The sequence below is a fragment of the Scomber japonicus genome, chromosome 17, assembly GCF_027409825.1.
Source record: "Scomber japonicus isolate fScoJap1 chromosome 17, fScoJap1.pri, whole genome shotgun sequence".
Taxonomy (NCBI): domain Eukaryota; kingdom Metazoa; phylum Chordata; class Actinopteri; order Scombriformes; family Scombridae; genus Scomber; species Scomber japonicus.
In genome coordinates, this window is record NC_070594.1 from 19,103,567 (window position 1) to 19,131,248 (window position 27,682).

General features: G+C 41.9%; 1 protein-coding gene across 2 annotated transcripts in view; it reads left to right on the top strand.

Annotated features, from left to right (window-relative positions):
• Nucleotides 1-26,816, top strand: part of sesn1 (sestrin 1) — a 53,744-nt gene extending 26,928 nt beyond the window's left edge. Inside the window, exons 1-9 of one of the 2 annotated variants that reach the window (XM_053336494.1) lie at nt 20,495-20,741; nt 21,569-21,634; nt 21,736-21,936; nt 22,045-22,227; nt 22,504-22,740; nt 22,978-23,232; nt 23,321-23,511; nt 23,604-23,748; nt 23,848-26,816. In XM_053336494.1, the coding sequence (XP_053192469.1) occupies nt 20,595-20,741; nt 21,569-21,634; nt 21,736-21,936; nt 22,045-22,227; nt 22,504-22,740; nt 22,978-23,232; nt 23,321-23,511; nt 23,604-23,748; nt 23,848-23,934 (1,512 nt within the window). In that variant the 5' untranslated portion in view covers nt 20,495-20,594 and the 3' untranslated portion in view covers nt 23,935-26,816. Of the gene's footprint in view, nt 1-20,494; nt 20,742-21,568; nt 21,635-21,735; nt 21,937-22,044; nt 22,228-22,503; nt 22,741-22,977; nt 23,233-23,320; nt 23,512-23,603; nt 23,749-23,847 lie in introns of those variants that run through there. The other variant, XM_053336493.1, reaches the window with a different exon arrangement.
• The last annotated feature ends 866 nt before the right edge of the window (nt 26,817-27,682 follow it).

The following is a 27,682-nucleotide window of genomic DNA, read 5'->3' on the forward strand; positions in this document are numbered from 1 at the left end:
TCCGGTAACATCAGTATGACAAATACTCCTTGCAGTCAAGGACTTTATGTATAACGTCTTTAAGACTTTAAGTATAAAGGTATATGCTCTGGTATAAAATGAGCAAAACTAAGAATGCCAAAAGCGATCATCAGTATCAGTGGTTTCATTTCTTACTTTTCCTGTGCTGGAATGAGAGAAAATTGAAGCTGAATTACATTTAATAACTTTGGTTGTCATCGTATCAGAAAAATATTTGAAGGGCAAAAAAAGCAGTTGGACTTGACGCACGCTATTGAGAGAGAATGGCTTCTGCAAAATGCGTCTTGTGGTTGTTTCTGACATTCTGGCATTCAGACTGTGTTTATAAAAATGATTGGCTACCATTGGAAGAGCTTGAATTTGGAATATTTTTGTGCTGACCTTGACATAATCACAAAGCAATTGCTATAAGCCTTGAACAGTCAGCTCAATGAATAGTTCAGTTTCAGTGTAAAACTTGGCATTGGACTTTCTGAGGATGTTGGGAAATGTGAAACCAGCTTTTTCCTTGATATAAAATATCAACAATCTTCTTTCTTCTTTCTTTCAGTGTTTTGGTTTTTTTGCACATAAAAGCGTTAATGTTGTAATGTGTTGTAAACTTTTTATGCAACACTAGTAATGTCTTGAGAAAGTTGTCTTCAGTTATGCATTTGACAAGATTTAATAGTGTTTTTACAGTATTTTCTGAATAAAGACAATGCAGTTGGATACATATGCATGTGTTAATGTTTGACAGATCACAGTTAAGGTGTATTGAAAACCTAAATACTGCTTCAACATCATACCAGTAGTACTTAAAGCTGTATTGCCAGGGCAAATGACCTGAGGTGCAGCCTGCTGAGGGTCATATGACCCCTCCCCCAGCCCCCTTGGGTTATGTAACACACTGAGTGGCTGAGGTGTGTGGGGGGTCAGTCACATGATTCATGACATAAGAGTAGTTTATTTCTGTACTCCGATGCTTGTGTGTGACATTCTGCACTGGCCTAAACTGATACATCCTCAGTTTATGTTGGGTTTTTTTTGCTTCCTCTTCATACGCGTATTTGGAATAGAAAAGTACACACACATGAATGGGTGAAGCATCCAGAGCAATGAAAACACACTGGACACTGATATTGCAGTGGGAACAGCCAAAAATCATGGAGAGAGGAAAAGGGAAGGACCAGAAACCAAACAAAGAGTGGAAACGCTCAGGAGAAGCACTGGGCAGTGGGAACTGTGCCTGCTTAACTTTGTCTCTGTGTTTTCCGTGTATTAGCAGATGGGTCTGCTTTGTTGCAAGTTTTTTCCTTATCAATGTCAGTGACTCTGCTCTCCGTAGCCTCCATAAGGAAGAGGGAGGGAGAAGGCAGACAGAGAGTTTGGGAGATGACTGAGGTGAAGTAACACTGGGAGTTAAATGAGAAAAATGAACATGTGCATGTTTAAAGATGCTGAATAGACAATGAAAAGACAGTGAGAGGGGTTGGAGTGGGAGTGGTTATTTTGGCAGATAGCCCATGCAGCTGCTTTAGACAAGGCCCCATGCAGCAAAGATCAGGAAAATATTAACCACACAGATACACACTTTTCCTCTCGTACACACACACACACACACACACACACACACACACACACAAACGCACCTTCATCTAAAAGACCTCATGGCATTTATCTGCCTGTTTTATATACTGATTTAAAGCAATTTTCAAAAGTTAGATGCCGTTTGTTTCGAGGTTCCTGTTGTCACAATATGATGATGCAATCCAACGGCTGCTGCTGAAGTTATGGGGCAGTTAAATAGTAAACAGACCTCAGTGGAAATATTTAAAGTGGTTTCCAAATGCAGATACTTTCATTATAGGTATGTCTCTTTAGTTTCATTTCTTTTTTTAAAAATATTGATCATTTACATATTCTGTGGGTGGGATTATTTGTGTTGCTAGTAGTAATGCAAAGCAATTAGTTGGAGGCTTGAAAGGACTTAAAATCAAAATATCTGTATGTGATCAGGTAGTTATAGCCACAACTGCTGCTTTATAAACCCTCATGTACTGTATGTTAATAGGGTGGAAAAAATATTGGGAATACTTTTCAAGATAATGCACTCGAGTACACCACCATCCCAATAATAAACATACAACAACACATTCCTGACAATGTCAAAAACCTCAACCTCATATAGATACTTGAGTTAAAATCAAGAAATCACCAAAGTCAGCAGGATTCCTCCTCTGGGGACCATGAACGTCGGTTTTAAATTTCATGGAAATAGTATCAAATAGTATATTTCAGACTGGACCAAAGTGGTGGATTGAGTGGTGGATGAATCATTTATAATGAAAATGAGTATATAATAATGAAAACAAAGTAAGATATTTGACAAAACAGTCTTAACACAAAGTTGACTTACTAGCTTTTCCAGAGCTATAAACCACATCTCAAGATCTTCATTAGTGCATCAAGTTTGTTTTTGTTCCTTAAAAGGACTTTTTTGTGTTGAGATTACTTTGTCAAACTACAATTTCTGAAGTCAAACACATTTCCACAGTTAAAATAGCATATGTCTCTCTTTTTTTGGCCCTACTGCTGTTTAAACACATCTTCAGACTGAGTAAGATCCATTACATTTATGAGGATACAAAAAAAGATCAGTCAGTAAAACAGCATGAACTTTACAAAACAATTTGACGCAGTTTATAAGCTAGCAGATAGTTCTTTCAGTCTGCAGTTTCTGAACTGTTGCATAACTACATGTGTGCACAATAGTTCACATCACATTCATCAGACGGTTACCTCCACCTCTCAGCAACTGAAGTGTATTTGACAAGAAGGTGTAAAACGCCCTTGCTGCTGTTTAGAATTAATGAGCCACGTGTTTAGCTGTTTGTGCCGACGAAACGAGCTCATCAATACTGATGCTGCAGCACAGCCGGGACTCCAGGTGACAGTTAGGTCACACATACACATTATACAGTAGACACACACAGGCATTGTGTCCTGAGGGGACGCAGTGTTCTGTTGACCCTGCAGTCAGAGGACAGCAGAGGAATATTGGGAGCAGCCATGGTGACATGGCCATTAACATGGCTGTGAGAAACAGTACCCCGCCTAGACCCCAGGCAACCCTCCTCTGACTCTGCTTATTTCTCTGTTGTCTGTGTGTGTGTGTGTGTGTGTGTGTGTGTGTGTGTGTGTGTGTGTGTGTGTGTGTATTGTACGTCTGCAGGTCATTGTTGGGTATCTCTGTGCAGCTGTATGTGCTGTCTGTCTCCTCAGGCTTTGAGGTCTTCTGACAAAAACAAGGACTAGTATGAAGAACCCAGTTTGATCAAAACACACATGTGGGACAAAAGACACGTGAGAAACATGAAACATGTAAATTGTCTTGTCAGCTATTCATCAGTTGGCAACTGTTAATTTTTCAGAGCTATTCTACATATTTCCCTCAACCAAATGTCAACAGATTGCTTGTATTTTTGTCAGCTGTGGTGCTGTGAGGCATGTTGACTCGTATAGGAATATATTTGTCTGTCTTCACTGTCAACAAACTGAAAATTGTGGTTACACGTGAGAAATTAGTGGCTACTGTATACCAACAGTTATGAATAGCGTGTTTGTTTTTTTTAACAAGAAGCATAAAAAGCACACAGGTGAATACACATATTACAAGGCTTTTTTCAATTTATGGACCTCTTTTACATATAAACACATTAACTTGGCTCATTTGAATAGAGTACTTTCTTACTAATGTAGAGGTTATTGTATATAAACAGCACATGTACATTTTTGATGCAACATAGTAAAAGAAAATCACATTGCTCAATCACAGTTGTCCTTACTTTCCTGTAGTCTGTGTGACGTTTTCGTCTCTCCCTGAATTACTAGATCAGCTATTTTTTTTATACTTAGCTGAGGGTAGTTTTTTCTAACGTATCATAACTGACAAACTAATGGGAATGATTCATTGGACGGATAATGCAGTAAAAGCTGCGCTGTCTTTCTATGAAGATACTTCATGAATTTCTGTGTCACCGTTAATGTTCAAGCTCTCAACGATGGAGCTGTTGCTCTCTTTGAGTGTGTGTGTGTGTGTGTGTGTGTCCTGTCAGAGTCCTCTTTTCCTGTCTGCTTCCTGTTCAGATCCAGGGGTGTGTTCCACTTCCTTCCTGCCCTGCCACAATCTCGGTCAGGCTTCCTCCATGTCTTCCAACGTAATGAAATCTACATTGTATGACTGTGTACGTTGGTGTGTATCTCTGCACCCAAGTGTGCATGAAACATATGCGGCCGTTGGCGTCAACGTGGGCACACACGGAAGAGACAGCGCTTCTCTGCTGTGTTTTGATGTGATCCTCGCCCCGTGTACGTCAACACCGCCTGACACCTCTGAGGTCAGACACTGATAAGAAAAGACATGGTAACTTTCCCACACAGTGATGTCAGCGCTTGTGAAATTCTCGTCAGAAACCAGCCTGTCTCCATTCACTTTGAGTTTTTATCATTTCTCTTTGGTCCTCCTGCCCTCCTGCACCCATCATCACTCCCACCTGACCAGACTTTGTCTTTCATCAGCGATTACTACCGAGAGGTCACAGGATCCACATTGCTGGCTCACACTCTTACAGACATGCCACACAAAAGAAAATCTTGGCTCTTGTTTACGTGGTTAGCTCTTCCATCATTGATGAAACATCAATTTTCTTGCTACACTGGAAGAATGTTCTTACTTCCCGTCTGGATGCTGTTGTTTTGACCCTTGCTGACCTTATTATTGGCTGCTTGTTGTGCTGGCATTACAGCAGCCAGCTTAGTTTGCTGTTTTGTAATCGGGATAAAGAGAGAATGCCTCTTGTTCACTGGATATGACCCAGTGAAGTGCATTGTTTAAGAGATAGCTTTAAAAGATGGATGGACGCTTTTTCTAGATAAAAGCTTTGTGAAGAATAAACATCTAAAAACAAGCAAATGTCTGCAAACAGTTACAGGTTTCTCTGGAGGACATAAACCTGCAGCCTCGCACACATCAAGTAGAAAACAAAAATAAGAGTCTACAGCCATGCTAGCACCTCTGAGAGACTGTGGGCAGAGTGATGCTATGTGCTATATGCTAATGTCAGCATTCAAACATGCTCACAGTGACAAAGTGACAATACTGCAATTCATTTTCTGTACTCACTTTTTTTTTAAATTTACTTTTATTTATATTTATTGGAAAGACCAATATATGTACAAAATAAAAAAAACATACTTTCTACAGGAAAATAAATAGTCCTCCATTATTTTTTGACTCATATTTTTAAACCTCTGGTCAGTGTCACTGTATCTTGACCGTCTCTGGCCTGTGTGAGGTCATGGGACTGTTTCTATGTGTGTATGTGGCTGTCATAGAAACCATTTGGGGGTGTCTGGTACGCCAACCTGTCTGCGGTAGAGTCTACTCCTGAACTCTCGAGAGGCACTTTGGGAAATATGCACAATCACACAGAGATAGCCGGTCAATGCAGGGCACGACTGATGCCACACATGCCACAGCTGATCGAGCAGCAGCAGCAGTAGGCGTTCTTTTAAGGTTCACTGCTAGAAGTTTGCAAATATTCCTCACAAAATGGAAAATCCAGTGCATAAAAACCAGACAGAAACAGGAAGATGTAAATTCAGCAGCAGGACGTCTAAAAGCAGACGCTGTGCAAGCAACTAGCAGACAGAAACAGACACAATCATCATGTGCTTTATTAGATGCAGACAAACCAAGCCAATCTTGACTCCTGTTGTAGATATTTTAATACATACATGATTTAAAAAACAGTCTTTCCATGACAGTGTCAGTTTAGGCCCACAGAAAGTCTGACTTTTAAAATATATTTTAAGATGATTGCCCCCCACCCCCCTCCATACTGTGCTAAAAAAGTGCAGATTGCATCAACGCTCTAAATCAAACACCTCACAAACCCAAACTTTGTCCCTAAATATCACAGCCACTGCATGCCTCTTTAGTTTCCCCTTCAAATAAAACAAATTGCACAACCCCACCTCAGAGCAAACGCTCTCCTACACAGGCCACAAAACACAAAACCAGTCCCCTAAAGAAAGGCCTCTGTCTGGCTTTAAAGAGAAAACACAATCTGCCTTTAGAGAGAAAAGCACTTTTCAAGAAGCCAGTGTTTTTCAGCATTCGCAGAAAATGGCGTGGAGAACATATTTTCCTCCTCCTTCCACAATTGTTTCCATGCTTCATATGTCTCAGCAGTAGGAGTGTCAGCGTGGGGAGATGCTTTGACGTCATGGGGGGGGAATGTTTGTAACTTGAACAATTCTATAAAGAAAAGTAGCAATGATTGTGTCAAGCCGCAGATATGAGGATGAAATAATGATGCAAAAAGCTTTGAAACTGACCAGAGAGCACAGAGCACAGCAACCTTAGGACTCACTGTTTTGGAAGTGACTTGAGGGTCAACTATAACTGGGTTTGCTTCACGGCAGGGGGCTACGGAGCTGTATCGAGGGGGCCCTGTTTTCCATGTCTGCTGTTCGTACTCAGTGTTTCTCTGCAGGCAGGCTGTCAGTATGTGGAGCAGCCATGAAGGGCCTTGACTCACGGCTCTGTGTTTTTTTCACCGAGCTGACGAATTTGCCGGGGTTTGAGCCGTAGCATCTGTTGCTTTGAGGGGGCCTGCTATTTATCAAACTGAAACTGAGTCTGTTGGGAGCCCAAAGGGAAAGAAACATGGCCTACTATATAGGTTACCCCCTCTCCCTCCTCCCATCCCTACACCCCCCCTTCACTGCTCTTACCCCCAGCTCTCTCTGTTACCTCGCTCAGACATGTTATTCAGAGCTGTGTTTGTGTGAAGGGAATAACTGGGGGAATAGAGGGGGGCTACTGAGGGAGGGAGGGAGGGGAAATAAGAAAGATGGGATGTGGCCTACAGTATTTTCTACGACTCCCTATAGTGTCATAGTTAGATATAGGAGAAAATAAATTTCTTTGTGTGCGCGCTTGGCACTCGATGTTGTTTTTCTCAAGACTCTTGAAATAGTTGAGGGCTGAAATGCAAATTTGCCCACGGCTTTTCAGGAATCCACCAGCATGTTCTTAGAAAGATCATTTAAAAGAAAAACTTGAAGGTTTGGTTTTGTCTAGGGAGCCCAAAGGCCCTCAAATACAGTCATGCTGTTTGTTTTCTTGTGTGTTTCAGCAGAGTAACGGACCCTTGTATAAAAAGACATGTCAAATTAGGCACCAACTATGGTAGTTTCACACCTTTTTTTAACAGTCTAACGATCTGCTTACACACACACACACACACACACACACATATGCCCCGTGCTGCCTCTCAGCGAGATGATAAATGCTTCAGCTGGCTGTCAGGTGAGCTGTGAATCCTGCGTCGACCACATTCCTCCTAACTGTCTCATTGACAAAAACAACAATCAGGGAGATTGCTTCGAGGCAGCGATGAAAGGCTGCGGACAAAACAAATTGACAAAGGAGAGAGAAAAGGAGGGAAGGCAATAAATAGCAGCGGAGGAATAGAGGTAGAACTGATGTAAACACCTTGACGGAAAAGACAGAATACATCAAAGAGGGTGGACGAGTTTGTGAGGTTACATATCTTATCCATGCATGCACACATACATGTTCGGTGTTTCCTCCGTATCTAATGACCTACTTCCACTTCCGCTGGTCACCTTTCTCTGCTTCTCTTTCTCTTTCTCCCATGCCCCACTTTCCTTTGTTTGCTTTGCCACTTTCTCCTTCTCTGCGTTTCTTTGACCTCTACTTTGTTCTCTCTGTCCATCTTTCTCTCGGACTCTTCCCTCTCTCAAACCTCGGCTGTGATGCAACTCTCTCTAACAAACATGTTTTCTTGAAGGAGGTGCGCTCGGCTGCACACAGAGGCTCCATTCATACAAAGTTGTTTTCTGCACTTTACATCTTTTTACACAAGAACACCAATAGCTCTCCAATGTCTCTCCCTCATCTACTGGCCTGCCGTAGCCAATAAGTCCTTTATTTATGTAAGATGACTCTTGTTATGGGTCCGCCACCCCAAAACATGCCTCCTGACACGCTACAGAAAATAGAGGACAGAAAAAAATGCAGGGCTGTTGTTTTTTCCTCCATTAAAATTGGCTGAGATGAGCAAAGAATATAAACTTTTTAAAAAATCCATTTATTTTTTTTTAGTGAGCACACCCACAGTAGGCTGCAGGCTCTTCCTCCTCTCTCAATGGCACGCACACACACACACACACACACTCTCACACACACACACACACACGCACACGGACACATGCACTCCTATCAAAACTTTCACGCTGAGAGGCAACAACTGGTCAACAGGATATGAAACCTTCCTTTCTGCTTTTTTCTTTTCTTCATGACAGAATTGACCTTCCCCCCAGTTTCTCCCTTAACTGCACTTTTGCACGAGCGCCGGTGCTGTGTTTGTGGTTTAGCCGAGTTTGTTTGGTTGACTCTCTGAGCCCGTGGCGATCATTATAAACACCAGTGAAAGCAATACCCCTTGCTTGGGCAAACTGTGCGTGTCACTCGCCCCTGCCGTACATCTGGGTCTAGTAAACTTTCCATTTCTGCTCTGTAACTCCGTGCAGACTTGCAGATAATCAGTGTACAGCTCATTTGCTTTATGGGTTATGGCATAGTCATTCCCATGTACTTGGTGAAAGGTGTTCGCTCGGAGACGGACACCACTCTGCTGTGTCTCAGTCACCCCACTCTACCCCCCCCCTTCCCCTCCCTCCTTACTGGTGTTAGTGGAAGGGAAGATGACCATCTGCTGCCCCAGTTGCCCAGTGACTGGACAACAGCCTTCCCTTATGGCACAGTTCCACTGTCCATTGTCTGCATGGGACTGTGTGTGTGTGTGTGTGTGCGTGTGTGTGTGCACGTGTACATTGCATTTAACAAGTGTAGGAGAGATTGTGTACTTGCCTTTTGTGTGCGTATTTAAGTTTCTCTTAATCTGTCTTTGTGTGTGTGCCTCTGTGCTGTTAAAGTGTGTCTGCCTCAAGGAGAGCCAAGTATTGTGTGAAGCCTTCCTGTGGGAGTCCCGAAGAGAACGCACCCTCACACAGCAGGACGGCCTCTGGTACGGTGAGAGCTGATTCGGCCTTAGAGTCGGGTTAGCGGAGGGTCAGAGATTTATAGGTTATAGGCCAAAAATTGCTCTGGTGCATCAAAAAAATAGATTTCCTCTCCAGACAGAGTATTGTTAGGGATCAAACGAGCTTCGTCACCGGCAATCATGAAGAAGTCGGGGAAATGAGTGTGTGTGGAAGGTGGAGGCCTTTAACACAAAGTCTGAAAATTTCACACGAAAACTGACAAACATTCGCTTAAGACAATGAATACTTCACATGTAGAGTGTCCGGTGTGAGTCTGGTTTCGTTGTTCATGTGACGAGTGAAATAAACTAGAACTAATCAGCAGCTAATCAGAGGCCATCTTTACCCTTTAAGTCCTCTTGGCTCTGTTGGTATAAAACAGGCCTTCTCTGCGGCATTTGGGGTCTCGGCAGGACGTGGACAGACAGACGGCACTCCAGGTGAGCGCACGCTGCGAAGACGAGAGGAGGTTGTCGTGTTGGCTTTCTGTTCATGTTTCGTTATACGAAAACCAAACTGAAACATCTGCTGTGGTTAACCACGCAGAGTCTGTTCCCAACAAGAGAAATATACATTACTGTATGTGAAAATATATTTCACCCACTCAGCAAATAGATCTTCATGTTACTCAGCTCCGAAAGTTAGCCCACTGTTCTTATTTTTTTCTCTCCTTTGTTCTACTCGTCTGTTTGGGTGTTTAACATCGAGAACAGGAGTCGGTTTTTTTGATCACTTTCAGGCTGTATTAAATTTGTGTGAAGTGAAACAACGTTAATGTTGTTTGATATTTTTCTCACCCGTTGTTTTCATTTTTGTCTAGTCTCTTATTCATTCTCTTTCCTGTTGCATGCCCTCTCTCACTCACTCACACACACACACACACACACACACACACACACACAGAGGTGATGTGGGACTGCACTGAGTTACTCATTATCCCCGATGCAGTCCTGTCAGTTACCTCCCTGCTCTTCCAATGCTCGGCTTGGCAGGGGAACAGCAGCAATCTGAGTGCCGTGCTCATGACGCTGAACTTTTCCTCCCAAATATTTAGAGGAGGAAAACAAGCTGGGAGCGTTCCTTTTTTTTTTTTTTTTCTTTTGCTAAGCAGAAAGAATCTTTTGAGCACATCCAGCTACAGTTTTGTCAATGGTGCTTAAAGCTCAGACCACTTACCAGACACTCGTTTATAGGTGACAAAATTTACGAGGAGTTCTTTGAGTGATGCCAAGTGCCTGTGTGCTTCAAAATGTTGTTGAGCTCCACTCATTCATGTTTATTACCTTTTTTAAACCCTGAACTCAGTTTTTGTTGCATAAGAATACAGATTGAACAAAAAACAGGCAGGTTGACAAATGCAGATTGTGGCTGAGCAGTGCTGCTCCGGTATATAGACGTGTGCGTGTTTGTGTGAGAAAACTGATAGAAATCTAATTTGGCAGAGCCATTATCCCCTTTAGACTTCAACAGTAGGCCTGCACCGCGCTGTGGCCACCACTAATCCCATAATGGGCTGACTCCGCACTGAAGCCGCACAAATACTCTTCTCTGATGAAAAGTGTGACAGTGGGTTTGTTTCTGTTAATGCTCTCTGTATGTACTGTATGTGCTCTGCATTACAGTGTGTGCATTAGATCTGTGCAGTGTGTGTGTGTGTGTGAGTGTGTGAGTGCCTCCTCAGGTGAGTGGGCACAGATAGGTAATCTAGTGTACAGAGTCATCGATTTTCCCGCTGCGCAGGAAGTGGCTGGTTATTGATTCTCTGGGACAATGATGTCACTCCAGACGGTGCAGGGTGTTTACTTATCCATGATAAGGTACGAGGCGCTTTCTCTCCACGCACTGGTCAAATAATCCTCGCTCTCTGTCCTCTTGCCTTTTATCACTCTTCTCTCATCACTCTTTCCACCCTCCATCTTTTCATTCATCATGAATGCCCTCTTTAACCTCCCACATCCATTACCTGTGACAAAATCACTGACGAGGGAGTTATACTTTTATTGCCCTGGAAGTCTGTAAATTATGATGACGGTAATTACATTTCTTGTCAATTATGATGCACCCGAGTGTTGCCTGCTCTTGAGTATAAATGTATGCATTTAAATTTAGATCACTTTATTTTAAAGTGATGGTTTACTATGAAACGCATATGCTGCATCAAAGCTTCACTATTATTCGAGACAAACATTTTCCATCTCTTTGTAGTTAAAACGGCTTCATCAAAAATCTGTACTGTACACACTTCACTTCACCATGACGTATTGTCCCTTTTCCCTGAGTGAACATCCTCATAAACTATGAGGATGTTCTTCCTTTTTTCACCTTAGTTGAAAAAAGGAAGAACATCCTCATAGTTTATGAGGATGTTCACTCAGTTAAACCACAGTGCCAATTTAGCAGAGTTAGCTAAACCATGTACTGTAACTACTTATCATCTCAATTTGACATAGATTAATGATTTTTAATCAAGCATGAGACCAACGAGGGCACAGCCAGACCTCCTAGCTGGTTTGAGGGGAAACCTTTTTTCAACATGGACCCTACTTTCCCACCATTTTGGGTCTAAGAACATTATGGAAAGTAACCTACTGAGTAATAAAATGTTTTTCTTTACCTTTCACTTAAGTTGGTCTGTTTTTTATTGTGTCTAACCAAGTGTCACTCAAGAAGAGTCGAGCTATTTTCAAAATCAGCTGAATATGCAGCCATTTCTTTAAAAATCTGGCTTAATATCTGATTTCAACAACAACTCAACTCTCACAAGACTTTCCTTCAGTGAGACTTGCTGAGACACAATAACAAACAGACCAAATCAAGTGAAAGGTAAAGAAAAATAATTTAATTATCTGTGTGGTCCTTTCCATAATGTTGTCAGACATTTATAAAAATAATCTCAACAAAAACAACAACAGGTTGTTTCCCTTTAATACAATGGCAATCTTAGCTTTTTTCACACTAGCAGCATGCAGTAGTCTACCTCAATGCTTGTTTTTAACTCAAAAACTCAAAACTAAAACAAAGAAATATTGAAATGAAAATATAAAGGAACTGACCTCAGACTTGAAAAGCAATGAGTTAACCTACTAATGTTATGTCATCGCCACAGTAATATAATCAGTGTGTGCTACACTGGACAGAAGCCATCTTATCTCCCAATTATATCTGACACTTGAAAGTTAGAGAGATATTTAAACTGGACTTGAGTCCACAGGGAAAATGATATGGGAGATTTTCAGGCGTTGGGTTTGTTCTTTTCTCTGTCCTGCGAGCCTGTAATAGATTAACCACAATGCAAATATGTCCAACACTACCTGTGGCATGAGACAGAGGACGACAACACACGCACACACACACACACACACACACACACACTGCAGGCACACTTCTGTCAGGGTTACGAGGTCCATGGGGAGTTTGCAAAACTCAACAACCATCATACAAATAAACCTAACACATGTATTTTACCATTAAAGAAATAAACTCGACTACAATATTTCTACATATGTAGACTGAATATTAATTAATAATTATACTCAATCATTTACATAAAATGATATAGAACATTTAGAAAAGGTCTATTTTATCCATGAATGTCATGTTAGCAGCTAATAGTTAGAAAAGGCTGTTGTACTCAGGATTAAATCCTACACAATTTGGGTCTTTTAAGCATCATGTTTGAGACACATGAGTGATGACAGTTGTTTGGACATATTTTAGGCTCAGAATATAATGTGCCTATGTAAGCATTTTCCTCACTTCATTTTGGTCTTTCGTTTCTCCAGTGTTGATTTGCACAGTACAAACTCATGATCTCATGTCATGTGTTTTCATATTTGAGGAACTTGCTGGGTAAAGTCTTGAGAGGACAGCATGCATGTACATGCACTATGAATTTTTGTGTGTTTCTACTTGTCCCGTTGTGTTTAGCACACAATGAGTCTGCTGGCTCCACTGTGTATATTTTCTGTACCTCATCGTGGAAAGCTGTTTGAAGTTGAACTTGTGGTGCAAGAAAACTAAATGGGTCATTTGGGAGGAACAAAGATTAACAGAAGGACAAAGAGAGGGCTGTTGTTATACCTTTTAATACAGCTATAATCTGTACAGTAGTAGTCTAGAAGTTTAGTTGACTGATTCCTGTTAAAAATGGGTTTTGGATATTGTGTAAATGTGTATTTTTGTAAAAAGAGTTTGCCCAGGTGAGAAAAAAGTGTGTGTCTACATGGGAGGTGTTTGAACAGCGTTTTTCAGTCATCCATCTCAGATCTAATCTCAGACAGATACACTTTGACTTAAGTCAGTACAGCTGTCCCCACAGGCCTCATAGCGTCTCACAGTTCATTTGTGTTATACATGCAAATTTTGTGCCAAGTCATCTTGTAGATGTTGAGATATTTCACTATTCAAGTGAACATTTTGAACTGCTGGTGGCTCTACAGTAAAAGTTGGGGCATCTTCAGAGCCTGTGAGATTTATCCTCTGGGGACAATGACTGTCTTGTCCAAAATCTCATAGGAATCCGTCCAATAGTTGAGATATTTCAGTCCAGACCAAAGTGGTGGATGAACCTGAGAGCCACTATCAGAAAAACAGGTGGAAGCCATATTTCCTCACATGTTCAGAACAGTCACACTCCCTTAATAACTGTACTTATAATAATATGAACATGTGTATATGACATATAAATATGGCTACAAATCACAATTATAGGTAGTATACAATATATGCAACTATAACTTCATTATCTTATATAGAAGTCAGATGATTTTAAAGTCACTATTGATAAATAGAAATAAATAGAATAGAAATAAAACCAATTTAGTCAATTTACAAATGCAGTGAAAATATTATTAAAATACCATATTTCTCTCTCTCTCCTCTGTTCTGTCGCTGCTCTGTAATGTTATACAAAGCATCAGCGACATAAAGTAATCTGTGAAAAGACTGGAAATGTTGAGTCCGTGACGAAGAGTGAGGAGGACAGAGACCAAAGAGATTGAGTTTCCAGCCAATCAAACAGACATTTCATAAACGATTAAACATTAATGGGCCAGTCGCCGTGATGTTGCACTCAAATGAGTTTCTGCCAGCCATTTTGTTCTGCCGTTCAGTACCGAGGCCCATTGCCTATTAATGAAGTAATAGGACACGGCCAAAATGGTTCTGAGGGCAACAATTAGGCCATATCACTTCCTCCTCCCTTAAAGTGCGGCGGTATCACATCCCACGAGCAACTTGGCGATCAAAATAGAGCCTCGTGAAGGTTACAGATTGCGAGGATAGACAGTGGAAAAAGAGAAGGGCAGAAGTGAAACCAGCATGAGCAACAACAGAAGTGAAGATGAGTGCAATCGTGTCATAATCTGTGCTGTAGCGTTTATGATGTGTAACATCAGACTTTATCAGTGTCTGTTTTTGTCTGCTGTCTAAGCTGGTGAAGCTCACACTGGATCACTGCTATCAGGACTGTCAGCCTTTCTTGTTCTGTTTTATAAAACTAGTTCAGTGACTCCCTTGTTTTCTGCAGAGCAACTACATAGAAATGATAAAACTGATAAAACCCTCTTTGTTCGGCTCAACGGCTCGTCACGCTTTCATGACCTTTGATTTTAGTGGCTCACGTTTTGAACTTCGTATGAACTTATTTGTTGTTTTGGGTTTTTTTTTTAGTTTTTTTGAGTGAATCATCACCTTTCTGTATTCCCACAGAAACAGGTTAAGGGTCAGATCCTTTGTGCTGGTTTTTACAGTGCCCATTAAGAATTATAGGGTGATGATCAACAACACTTTTGGCCAGGTTCCCAGTGAGATGACTCATTTTTGCTCAGTCAGCAGAGCAGAGGTCTTGAGAGAGAAACAGAGAGAGAGAAAGAGAGAGAGAGAGACGCACACAGAAAGAAAGAGAGAGAGAGAGAGACAGGGAGAGAGCGAGAAACAGCTGTGCATGCCAGGAGGCACACAGCAGTGTCACATCGGAGGGGCTGTTTTCTTTGGGGTTGTTGGCGTCTCGATGCTGATATAAGGTCAGGTTTGTTAGTCCCGTGTATCTGGACAACATGAGCGGAGATAAGCTTGCACTACATTTCTTCAGTGAAACATTCGCTACAGAACTTTGCAGAACTTTCAGGAGCACCCTTCTAAACTCTCCCCGTTGCGTTATCTCCTGTGTTTCCCATTGGTAAACTCAATGAAGGAGGGGGAGTCAAAGCGCAGTAGGGGTTGTTTTATAGAAGAAGAGAGAATACAAAGAGAGGAGAGGAAAGGTGCAGCAAAATGGAGAGTTTCTCATTGATTTGTGGTTGCTGCTTGTGTCATATTGGGCTAAAGATAGCTGGGGAGGGTTTGGTATTTTCTGTTTTTCTATGGGTTCTTTTCTCTCGGAGCCTGTTGTATTGTGACAGCTGCCCTCTGCCTGTTAGAATAACATCCCCGGGAACTCACTCTTCCTCACGTGCACACAGGGGTTGTGGGCCAACGCCTTTTCTCTTGGATCGCAGTCCACAGCACATAGATTATTTAGGGAATGGTGTATATGCATGTTTATGCCTGGCTGTATAAAGTCATAAAAGAGAAGTTGTCTTTTGTCCCAGATACCTCTTCCCTCCTCCATCGTTTCTCTTTTCCGTGTGTTCCCTGAAGTCTCTCCAGTTCCTCTGCATTTCATGGAATCCAGGGAACGCTGCTTCCTCCCAGTGTTGGTGTACGCTGGTCCTGGACCCACTGGTCTCAGGGGCACGCCTCTCCTCTCAGGAAAGCAGGCGTTGACGAGACCGCTCTACTCTGATAGCCTGCCAGAATACACACAGATCAGACAAGAGACGACTGGGAAAAAAGGAGAAGAAAAGGGACCAAGAGTTGCTCAAAGAGGGCCAAAAGGCGACTCTGGTCCAGTTAATTCCCACACTGATATGAGCTTTGCTCACAAGTCTGAAAATCTAATGAAAATTATGGTTAAAAACACATCAAGTCTCATATCTGACTCAGATACATCAGCTTATGATGGTTCTCACAACCAGTTCCTCTGCTCTGTAACATAAGGGCCTGCTGGACAGGTAAGGGTTAACCCTCCAGTCGGCCGGGTAAATGCTCAGCGATAGATGAACAGGCTTGAACCTAAAGCAGTGTTTGAAGAGTGGGGAGGGGGATACCCTCTGAGTCTGCAGTTTTCTCTCTTTGGCTGTGTATGAGTTAAAACTGTGCTCATATCTGTAGGTGTGTAGTATTTAAACGTATTGATTCAGTTGCATGCTGTTAAAAACAGTTTACACATGTTTCAGCGTGATCTGTTTACATGGAAAAAGAGTCGTGGTTGTTTTTCACAGAAGAGAGTTTCTGTTTGTGAGCCTCTGGGCTTAGCTGAACCATATGGTTTTGTGTTTGCTGTGAAGTTAGAAGACATTTGTATTTCTTTTTTTTTTTTGTCAAACTCAAACAAATAAAAATTACAAGTGGACAAACACAGCAGTAAACAGAATTACTCTCTATGAAACAGACCAGATTAAGTTGTTCAATGAACTTCATACCTCGGCAGAACTTTTTTTTCTGTTTTCCTTTTCTTTTTTTCACAGAAACAAGAGAGGCAGAGAGAGAGGGCAGAGAAGATTGGTTCCTGTAACTGTGATCTGCCCTGTGATTGGTGGAAGCCTGTTGCTAGGCTTATGTCAGTGTTCGAGAGTTTTCTGCTTCCTCTCCTCTGCGCACTGATAGGTCAGGTTTGAACTGGTCTGGTGGACTTCTGCCACTTGTTGAACATCCCCACAGTTTTTGCGGTTCCCTCGCGTCTCACTGCCTGAGAAAACACAGCAGCCGCAGCGCTGAGACACATATGTGAAAAGTTTACGCCTGGCATGGCTTCCTCTCTCAGTTTTTTAATCTTATTAACTTTTATCATCCTCTTTATTGGCTTAAGGCTGTTGTTAATACTACTCCTCACTCGTAAAGGAAAAACAACTGTTGCTGTGAGCATTTGAGAAAGTATATGCCATACTTTGTTACTTATAAAAAGTTTAGTGAACTAATTCTTGACAGTAGACAGTTAGATCTTAATGAAACAATTGACTTTAAAGCTGGAGATGTAATGAATCTGTCACATTTCAGCATAACATAATTTCCTCAAAACTCTTGTGCGTCTATGTATAGTATCTGTTTACTCGTGCACTCGTGCACACCAACCCTTTAAATTGTCAGTGCAAAGTCACTAGTTTCATTTTCACACTTTGTTTAGATACTATCTTTTGAGTATGAAACACTCATACTGACGACATGAATAGTTTGTAGTTTACACATTCAAATCATGGAAAGTTTGGTCAGATACTGGTTTTTACATTGTTATTCCCTGCTTCCTCTTCCATAAAACCTATATGTACTGATGCTCACATGTGCAAAGCTTGCATTATATTTCTATAACAGCAGGTAAAACTTTAACATTCATATTTTCTTTGAAGATTCACAGTTTCAGGTGTGTTTGATCAGGTTTAGTTGCACTCTAAGTTTAAGAAGCTTGTTTCTATTCTTCAGTGTGACTTCTGTAAATGCATTTATCGAACACTTAAAACTTCATGTGGAAACAGTGTTTGATTAACTATGTATGAGCACAATGTGTCCATTGTTCAGGCCTTTCTCTAAACACATCACTATCACACTGTTAAAACAAGTTTTAGATGATACTTTTCGTTTCCAGGAGTCTTTCCCTCCGTCATAACTAATCTTCATGTTGTTTTAACCTCTATAAGCCAAATGTCCGTCACATGCATACACACACACACACACACACATACTGTACTCACACATTCACATACAGTCTCATCTCCAGGGTGGCTTAGTGGTTAAAGCGGTTCATCCTCCACAACAGCGACATGTCTCAATACATTCATTTGTAAATTTAAATAAGTAAGTAGCAGAAACCCCGACATGCTCATTGATTGAAGTGTGTTCACAAAAAGCATGTTTGAAATGTGTCCCGTGAACTTTAAGAACGCTGTTCAAAACATACCATCTGTGATGCCACATAACTCAACTGAGACACTTACAGTCTCTTGAAAGGTGTCCAACGTTTCCCGAGACACCTGCAGTGTGTTGTTTTATGTCACAATGTGATCTTAAGCAAGGTCTCACAGATGGTAATACAAGCCACACATAACAACACAAAGTCTAAAGTCTAATATTCTGTTGTGCCCAACTTTCTGAACACAACAGACATAAAACCAAGTGTTCAACATGCTCACTGAAAGATGTTTAGTTTGACAGCAAAAAGTAATTCATTGTCTACCTAATAGCTTTTTCTGGAGAAAATATAATACTACGTGGATGTTTTCATGAGATGTCTGTCCATTATGCACGCTACTTATGAATCCATGTGACTTGTGTACAACATCTGGTTTGCATGTGTATAATTCAGCTCTGGTAAGCAGCTACTAACATGCAACAAGGTAAGATAATCTCGGTCACTCTGGGAAGGAGCATATACGCCTGAATCACTGAAACACACACACAGACACCCCTGATGTGAGTACAGTCAGTACAGAGCAGTCAGTGCGTGCACTCTGACAATAGTATTTGGCCCCAGTCCGCGAGGCCGGACCCCCGAGCCTAAGCGCTTTTATGTGAAAAGGTTTGGTGTGTCGTAAGCCCTAACGCTGACCAACCTCTTCTGCAGCTTTGCTGAGCCATGGGGCTCCCGGCAGCTCTGGGAGTGCTGACTCCAGCCCTGGGAACATGTTTACTGCTGCCCTGCACCCCACCCTGTGGCATCAGTAGAGGGACCGGGTTGGGGTGGGGTGGGGTAGGGGTGTGGGGGTTTGGCGGTTGGCTCGATCCACACAATGAACCTGCTGAATACTGTGCTATCTAGCTATCAGTGCTGGGGACTTGCAGTCGGTTGCCAAACTGGTCCGGGAAGGCTCTTGATCGAAGTGCACAGGGGCAGACTTGCCCTTTGTTGGCTCCCCTGATTACACCAAATTTAACTTGTTTATCTGATTTTTGTTGGGTATCCCTTCACAGTTCATCACTTCATAGACTCAGAAGTTGTTGCTGTGAGGATGAACTGGAACAAGGAAAATTGTTTCTGTTTCAAGACAATCAAAACTATTGCTTCGTTTTATCCCCATAAAATGAAATCTAAAAAACACAAACAGTCTTTTCTGTTTCGCTGGGTGAAAACATGTAATTTCTGAATTCTCAGACAGAAACCTGACACACAGATGTCCTCATGTGTCTGTGCATGAACAGGCCAACATGGGGATGCTTTTCTGATGTGGTAGCTGACGGTCTACAGAGGAAATAAACACTTGACTTGCATGTGTTGCTACAAGAAGACTGTGTATCTGTCGTTTTCAGAACTTTAAAAGACAAGTTGAACATTTCTAGCACAGCTCCATTCCACTATCAACACATCTGAATGTGGATGTTATACTGTAACCACATTCTGCAGTACATGAAGTTGTTTTTAAGACATTTCATCTGATATAATTATGAGTAATTATTGACTTTCAAACTACCGCGGTGTGATAAACCAGTTATACACTGTCCCAGCGAGCGTGTTATTGTCAAGCTGGGATAAACAAAGCCATAAGAGCTGCCTTCCTTATCTCTGCTTCCTCCTGGCTTTTAAAGGAGTCTTTCAGCCGGGGCTGATTGGTGGAGGAATGACATTATCTGTGGTCTGATAGGCTGCGGTGCAAAACCACTAACTGAATGGCTGTTGTTGTTGCAGTAGGTCCATCTCACTGTGCGCTGATGCTGATCTTTGCACAGCAGACCTCTACCTTCTTCTGCAGCTCAACGAGGAGAACAGGGGCTCAGTTTACCCCCCCCCCCCAAATGCAGCAAGAATCAAATAGTGAGACTTGCTGCTGCATGCTAGATCTGGCTTTAGGTTGTTGTTGTTTTCACTGGATGCACATTACACAGATGGACACACAGATAGCACTCATGGTTTTTTTTTACCAACCGTGGTAGAGGAAACTATTTCTTGTATTGTTATCACTCCATATTAAATGATTGATTTAAGTATTGATAGGGCTGATTGCAGAGGCAAATCAAACAGCAATCACCTTGAATTGATTGCTGTCATTGTTTAGCATACAGAGCGCGATGCATAACAGTTAATTCAATCATGATAAATGGTAGCAGCGAACAAAAGAAAGGAAAGAGAAGTGATGATGTTTTCCTTAAGGGGGATTGTTCTTTCAGCTCACGTTTAGGACCCCCCTCTCCTCACGGTTAGCGCCGCCCCCACGTGCTCCTCCTCCCTCCATTGGCTGCGCGAGGCTGTTTTCGACACTTGATTGGCTGCTGGCCGCGTCAATCAAGCGAGGCTCGTCTTATTTACCGAATGTATGAGCGAGAGAGGACGGTATTCTGCTGTAGGGCTGCAACAGCTGACTACTGAGCACTTTACCCAGTGCCTCAAGGAACAAAGAGAAGAGGAAACAGCCATCCAGCATACGTTTTAAATGTTTTATTCCCCTAAAATAGTTAATGTGCAGCGAGGACACGAGATGAGGCACGCTGTCGCACCAGCTGAAAACGTGGAAAATAATTCTTTCGCAGTGACAAACCTGTTAAAGATATGTACCCATTGTGAACGGCTAAGCAAAAAGGTAAGCGAAAGAAAGAAAAAAGCTTCAATAGTCGACTAACACTCGCTGAAAATGGACTAACTTTAAGATTTCAGTCTGCTCTTTGAGGTTTTAAAATCGTGTGACATTATTGAAGTTTTCGGGCGACCTTTTTTCCTTTGAGTAAATAAGCTGCAGTGCAGTCTTTTGTCCGGACTTGTTTACGACAGAGAAGAGTTTGTGGTCATCGGACAAGAAAACGTCTCTGCGTTTGATTCCTTTCTTTATTTTCAGTTTCAATGAAGTCGACATGTTAAAGGCATGTTTTTAACACAGTGTCATTTTTGAATAATTTACATATCATGGTCATTCATTCATTGTGTGCTGCGGGACAGCAGATAGCCTCAGTGTCCGCTAGCAGACATGTCTGGGCAAGCAGCTCGAAGTTACACGACAGAGTAGAGTCAATGTAAAGTTTTCTATTGTTTTTTATTTAGTTTGATTGCAAATAGTCACCTTGTCTTTGTGTGTTTGCTTTACTCCTGAACTGTGACAGTGACAGTGAGTTTAATTAATCATGGGATAATTACAGTTAAGAAAAGCATAAACTGCATTTGTGTTTATAATTTTCTTATTATTTTTTCCTCCATCTTTTTTTTTGTCTTAGTTAATAAGAATCAGTCAGGTTTAATATCAGTCAGACAAAGCGACTCTGGTTTCTTTACACTGGTGATGCAATGAAATGACAGTAGAGGGAGGACATTAGAGATGAGAAGTGATGATCCAAAGCTGACGGTGCCTGAAGTCTCTCTGTTTTCCTGTCGTATTAAAAGTGCGTGTTTTTCTTTTTCTCCCTTTCTGTCTTGCAGGACTTGGGTGTAAGAATCCCAAGACCCCTAGGTAACGGACCAAGTAGATTTATCCCTGAAAAAGAGGTACGACACAGACTGCAATCCTACTACACATTTAAATCTTTAATCGCGGTTTTAAAATATGAAGTTTATTTATTTTTTATTTTGGCTCATTTTTCTGTTAGATTCTTCACGTCAGTAAAGTGGACGCCAGGACACAGTCGATATTTGAGGATGCATTTGCAGCCCTCGGTCGCCTTGACAACATTTCCCTGGTGATGGGCTTCCACCCGCAGTACCTGGAGGGTTTTCTGCGGACGCAGCACTACCTGCTGCAGATGGATGGACCCCTGTCTTTGCACTACCGACACTACATCGGCATCATGGTACAGTCGTGTTCATCCTCTGTGAATTCAAATCAAATCCATTTCTTCATTTCATGTCAAGTTCTGAAGTATCTGACGATTAACTTTTTTTCCCCTCTGATCCTGCAGGCGGCAGCTAGACACCAGTGCTCCTACTTGGTCAACCTGCATGTAAACGACTTCCTCCAGGTTGGAGGAGATCCGAAGTGGCTCAACGGCCTGGACAAAGCCCCGCAGAAGCTGCAGCAGCTTGGCGAGCTCAACAAAATCTTGGCCCACCGACCGTGGCTCCTCACCAAGGAACACATCGAGGTGAGAGAACGGGCATGATCTTAGAGGGTGGATGTGGACATTAAGTCTTATGTAATAGGCTGAGATCATGGGTCGGGGCTGCAGCTGTGTAACTTGTGTAGTGAAGCAGAGCTTAAGGGTGATGGGGGCTAGTGCTTGAAAGCAAAAGAAGACAATAAATTGAATTAGAAGGGTAAAAACACTTTTTCACACCTCCTTTTAAAGGTCACTGATATTGAAGTCATTATTTGGCTCTCTTAGCACGACTCTAAAGTTTTTTCATTATTTTGTTTTCAGTGCCTTCTGAAGGCTGAGGAACACAGCTGGTCACTTGCGGAGCTCATTCACGCTGTGGTCCTCCTCACACACTACCACTCCCTCGCATCCTTCACCTTCGGCTGCGGCATCATGCCCGAGATCCACTGCGATGGCGGACACACTTTCAGACCTCCCTCCCTCAGCCAGTACTGCGTCTGTGACATCGCCAACGGCAACGGTCACGCTTATCACCACGATGATCCACTTGGCGACCATGTGAGTGGTAAAAGACGGAGTGTGTGGAGAGAGATGAAAGTGAGGGTTTTCTTAGCAGCATGTGAAACTTAATTCCAGGCAGCAGGAATAATCCTAAAATGCCAAGAAACTGGCAGCAGCTGAGCGAAGATGTCTCATATTCCTCTTTTGGCTGATGAAGATTAAACCACAAAACAGGGATTTGAGTTTATGTATGAATCCCTTTCCTAACTGTGGATGTGTTATGTTGATTCACAGGAGATGTGTGGCGAGGTGGAGGTGCTGATGGAGCGCATGAAGCAGCTGCAGGAGTGCCGTGATGATGAAGAGGCCAGCCAAGAGGAGATGGCCACTCGCTTTGAGAGGGAGAAGACGGAGAGCATGCTGGTGGTCACAGCAGAGGACGAGGAGTGTGTCCCCTCCAGAGACATCTCCCGACACTTTGAGGACCCCAGTTACGGCTACAAAGACTTCTCCAGGAGGGGGGAGCACGTGCCCACATTCAGAGTACAGGTAGAGATCAGAGACAGTCTGACATGAGTGCAAAAAGTGAGTTATACAGTGAGGATGGTCATTCATTGGCTGGTTTTAATTTGTCCAGGACTACAGCTGGGAGGACCACGGCTTCTCTCTGGTCAACAGACTGTATCCTGACGTCGGTCAGATGTTGGATGAGAAGTTTCAAATGGCCTACAACCTGACCTACAACACCATGGCAACACACAAGGATGTGGACACCAGCATGCTGCGCAGGGCCATCTGGAACTACATCCACTGCATGTTCGGCATCAGGTCCGTTGCAGGATATTGTAACTTATGTTCTGTACTCAATCAGCATTGTGTCATCTGATGTTCCTAACATTGTTTTTCTTTGCGTTCTTCAGGTATGATGACTACGATTACGGAGAGATAAACCAGCTGCTGGACCGTAGCTTTAAGATCTATATCAAGACCATGGTGTGTAGTCCTGAGAAGACCACCAAACGAATGTATGAGAGTTTCTGGAGGCAGTTTCAGCACTCCGAGAAGGTGAGATCCTGAGTTGAAGCAGCTATTTTATTTATTTTTTTAACTGGTTAATGTCCGACATTTAATGACTATTTGGTTTCTCTCTCTTGTCTCCTGCAGGTCCATGTTAATCTGCTTCTTATGGAAGCGCGAATGCAGGCAGAACTGTTATACGCTCTGAGAGCGATCACCCGCTACATGACATGAAGTGCTTTTGGCGTTTTTTTTTATAGTTGTCTTTTTACTGTCAGTGTTGTTGCTCATTATGGGACACTTCAAGAAAAAACAAATCAAAGGGGGGGAATTCAACAAAAATGTGGAAGAGATGTGAAAAGCCTTGGTTTCTGATGATGCTTGTCCTGGTGTTGGATGGATGTTGAGAAGAGGATCAGAACAAAACAAAAGCAAGAAAAAAAAAGAGAGAGAGAAAGAACTGTTGAAGAAAAGTCATCTCAAACAAGTGGATACATAAACTCAGTTCGTGTTGCCTTCAGTGCCAAAACTGACCAAGAGGGGGCAGCCTGGAGAGATTGTGCCTGGTCAGAGCACTGACACCGGAGGCATCCAGGACTACGTTTCAGTATTCCAGCGTGCAGCACATCAGTTGTCAATCTCTTCTGCCTCCTGGTAGAGTGAAGACCCATAAAAAAAAATCCCCAGAAAGCTGTGCAGGAAGAAACACTGCACTTTGATTCTGTCATCACTGTTTGTTTAGTTTCTTTAATATCTTTTTATTTCATTTTGTATCAAGAGAAGTGGATGTCGTTGTCGATGTGGTTGCTGTTAGCAGTAACTGGAGATGGAAGCATTATTTTGGGCGGTGTTTTTACGTGTGCCTGAACTATCCAGCACAGTGTGCATACGTGCTGACGCTGCTGCTCCCATATTGTATTCAGCGGGGTCATATTGATCCCCAAATCACCCTCCCAACCCCATTGTAACCCCTTAAACCCCTATCCATTAGAAATCCACTGCATTACTGCCCCCCCCCCCTTCTTGCCCTGTACTCCTCTACCCCCCCATCCCAAATCTCAAATGTCAATGTAAGCTAATCCAAGAAGTGTGTGAAAACCAGAGGCGTGGAAAGAAACTCAAAGAACACTGAGCCGTTTTGAGTTTAACTGTACATGTGTGGATGAGTCTGTTGTGTTCATGATGACTGAGAAGTGGATGTTTGTGTGTGTTTCACAGAAATGACGGAAAGAAAAAAAAAGTACGTCTTTGAATTTCGTGTGTCAAAAAAAAAAAAGATAGCGAGGCACTTTGAAGGAAATACTTCTTGCTTCTGCTGTAGCTTTGTTATTGTGAGATAACTGTTTATCATTTGTTAATGATGTCGTTATTTTTCTGGTAATGGGAAAAAAGAAAAAAAAAGCTAATCAAAAAGAAAGTTAGAAACCAGGTTTTCCAGGAGGGATTTGCTTCCGGTTGCCCTAACCACACCTATCTTGTCTTCCGCTTATCCCAGCTGCCTGGTGGCCCTAACACTTTCGAAGCTTTGGATTGTGAATTTTACCAGTAAATGAATACCTCTTCTGTTTTCTCTATAAAACATATAAGAAGTGCTCTTTGGTGAGCAGAGACTTTCTGGGCTGCCGTGTTCCCATTGCTAGGGGACCGTGCTGGCCTGAACAGGGCCGACTGCGGTCGATTAGCTGTCGAACGCAAAAGGTTGTAGCTGTGCTTATTTCCCTGCTGGGGAAGTCTAACCAGTGCAAAAGCAGCTTTTTTTTGAACAGAGGTGTGAATCCTCTGCTGTTTTTTTGTTTTTGTTTGTTTTTTTGTTTACTAAAACGAGTAAAGTACTGCATTCTTCTGAGGGTGGATTGAGAGAATTGGACAGATGAATGAGTGAGGTGGAGGAGGATGATGATGATTAAGGAATGGTACATTTGGAAGTGGTTTGAGAGGAAGTAGAGGTATTTTTTTCAAACTTCTGACTGATGTCAGTTACTGACACTTTTTATATGAAAATATATGAAAAAGATTGAAAAAAAAATAAACTATGATATTGAATTGTTGTGTATCATTGTAGTTTTCTCCTAAACAGTTTGATTTCATTGCTTCATCAAAGAGATTGTATGAGTCATAGAAAGGCCTACACAATTCAGGAATCAAACACTCAGCACAATCAGTGTCACTATCAGTTCACTTCAATTGTTCAGTCGCACAAGTATAGGATATTTAACAGTTCATGCTAAATAGAAAGCATATTTAAATGCTGTTATGCAAACAATGACTCATGAAAAGACATGGGGTGCTATTCTTAACACCTTATGTTCCAAAGTACACTCAGCTCTTTGAGGCTGACGTCAACATGAAGCTGAACTCAGAGGAATAGTTCAGTTTGTCATCAGTACGGTCCAGGGACTTTTAATTTACTGTAATAAGCTTGAGAACTGCGTGACTCAATGGGAACCAGGTTAATGGTCCTTGTTCTGGTGGTGTGGTCAAGGTCAAAGTTTCTCCTTCTTGGAAATAAACTTTGCTGTTGACCAACATTTGGATTGAGATAAGGAGGATTCAGAGTAAGACACCTTACCTTTCTTACTTGTTTGCCTCCGATTCACACCTCAGTGGAAAAAAATCCCTCACTTCCCTGATGAGTCTGTTTATCTGTCTGAACTTCAGGGTTGTTTCCCCATCAAGGCCACAGAGGCCTGTCTGTCAACACACAATCACCAGCAGAGACTCAGTGTCATCCTTTCACATTTCAGTGGCTTTCCCTGACAATTTATGAAATAGGAAATCTTTGTTAAGCAACTTCGATATCAGCCAGCCAACTGTCTTTCATATCAACCTGAGAAATTCTTTGTGGAGAACAATGTTTGTTATCAGCTTGGGCTAGTGAGTTGTTATGGGGTTTTGAAACATTGGCTTGTTTTGTGGTTGTTTTAACGTCACTATGGTGCGGAAGCTAGGGGAATTGACACCGGGGGTTTTTACATTAAGTGCCGTTTCTGATTTGTTTCAATGTAATAACGATGTGATTTTGAAATGCTGTACTTTAGGCTACTTGGTGTAACTTGTAAGCACTGCCTGGCCCCATATCTGTGTAATAATAAAAAGGCTTTGAGAAGCAAAATGTTTCCACGCTTTCTTGTGATGTGCTTTATTATGTACAAGTTCCAATGTGACACAATCCAGACAATAAAAGATTGGCTTATGAGGTCAATTCCAGGTTAGTCATCAGTTTTCAAGATCACATTATCATAAATACCTTTACAACACAGTGTACTAATTAAACAGATAACAGTTCAAGTCTGTTATATAAATGTGCAAAGAGCTTGACTTAAATTATCCCTGTACATATCAAGACACTCAGAAATTAAGGCAAAGGAAAGGAACATGAAGGATGAAAAATAAATTAAGGACAGATTAAGAAGGAAATGCAAATATTTGTTCCTTAAGTACATAGTAATTTCCTTCTTTCCACACGTAGTTTATAATAATTAGATTCAGTCTGCTCCTAATATTTTGCATAATTACCTCTATCAGCGGTCACCAACAAGTCTCCAAAATAGCTTTAATGCTGCTTAGCATATATTCTGCAAGTCTCTGTTATGAAGATATTCTCTCACTGGAAGTTGAATGATGATGGTGGAGAGTGTCTAAATGTCTAATACATTCAAAATCAGTGTTTATTTGGTTGACATCTGATGACGGTGAGAGTCTAGTGTAAGTGATTTACATCATTTTCATTTTCTCCAGGTTTTTCTTTAATTTCTCATCTATCAATCTTTCGAGTATCAAACACTTATCCCAGATGCAGCTCCTCATTCTTCATGAACAATACCTGTAGTCAGTTTGAATTTACAATATTTAATGAATGCTTGGAACATATTTGAGCATTGAGATGGACAGTAGAGAAGTGGATTATGCTGCAAGAGTGATTTTGAGAAGTTTCATCATCAGTTTTTAGCATTAGATTACTCTGTAAGTGACTCAAATTCAA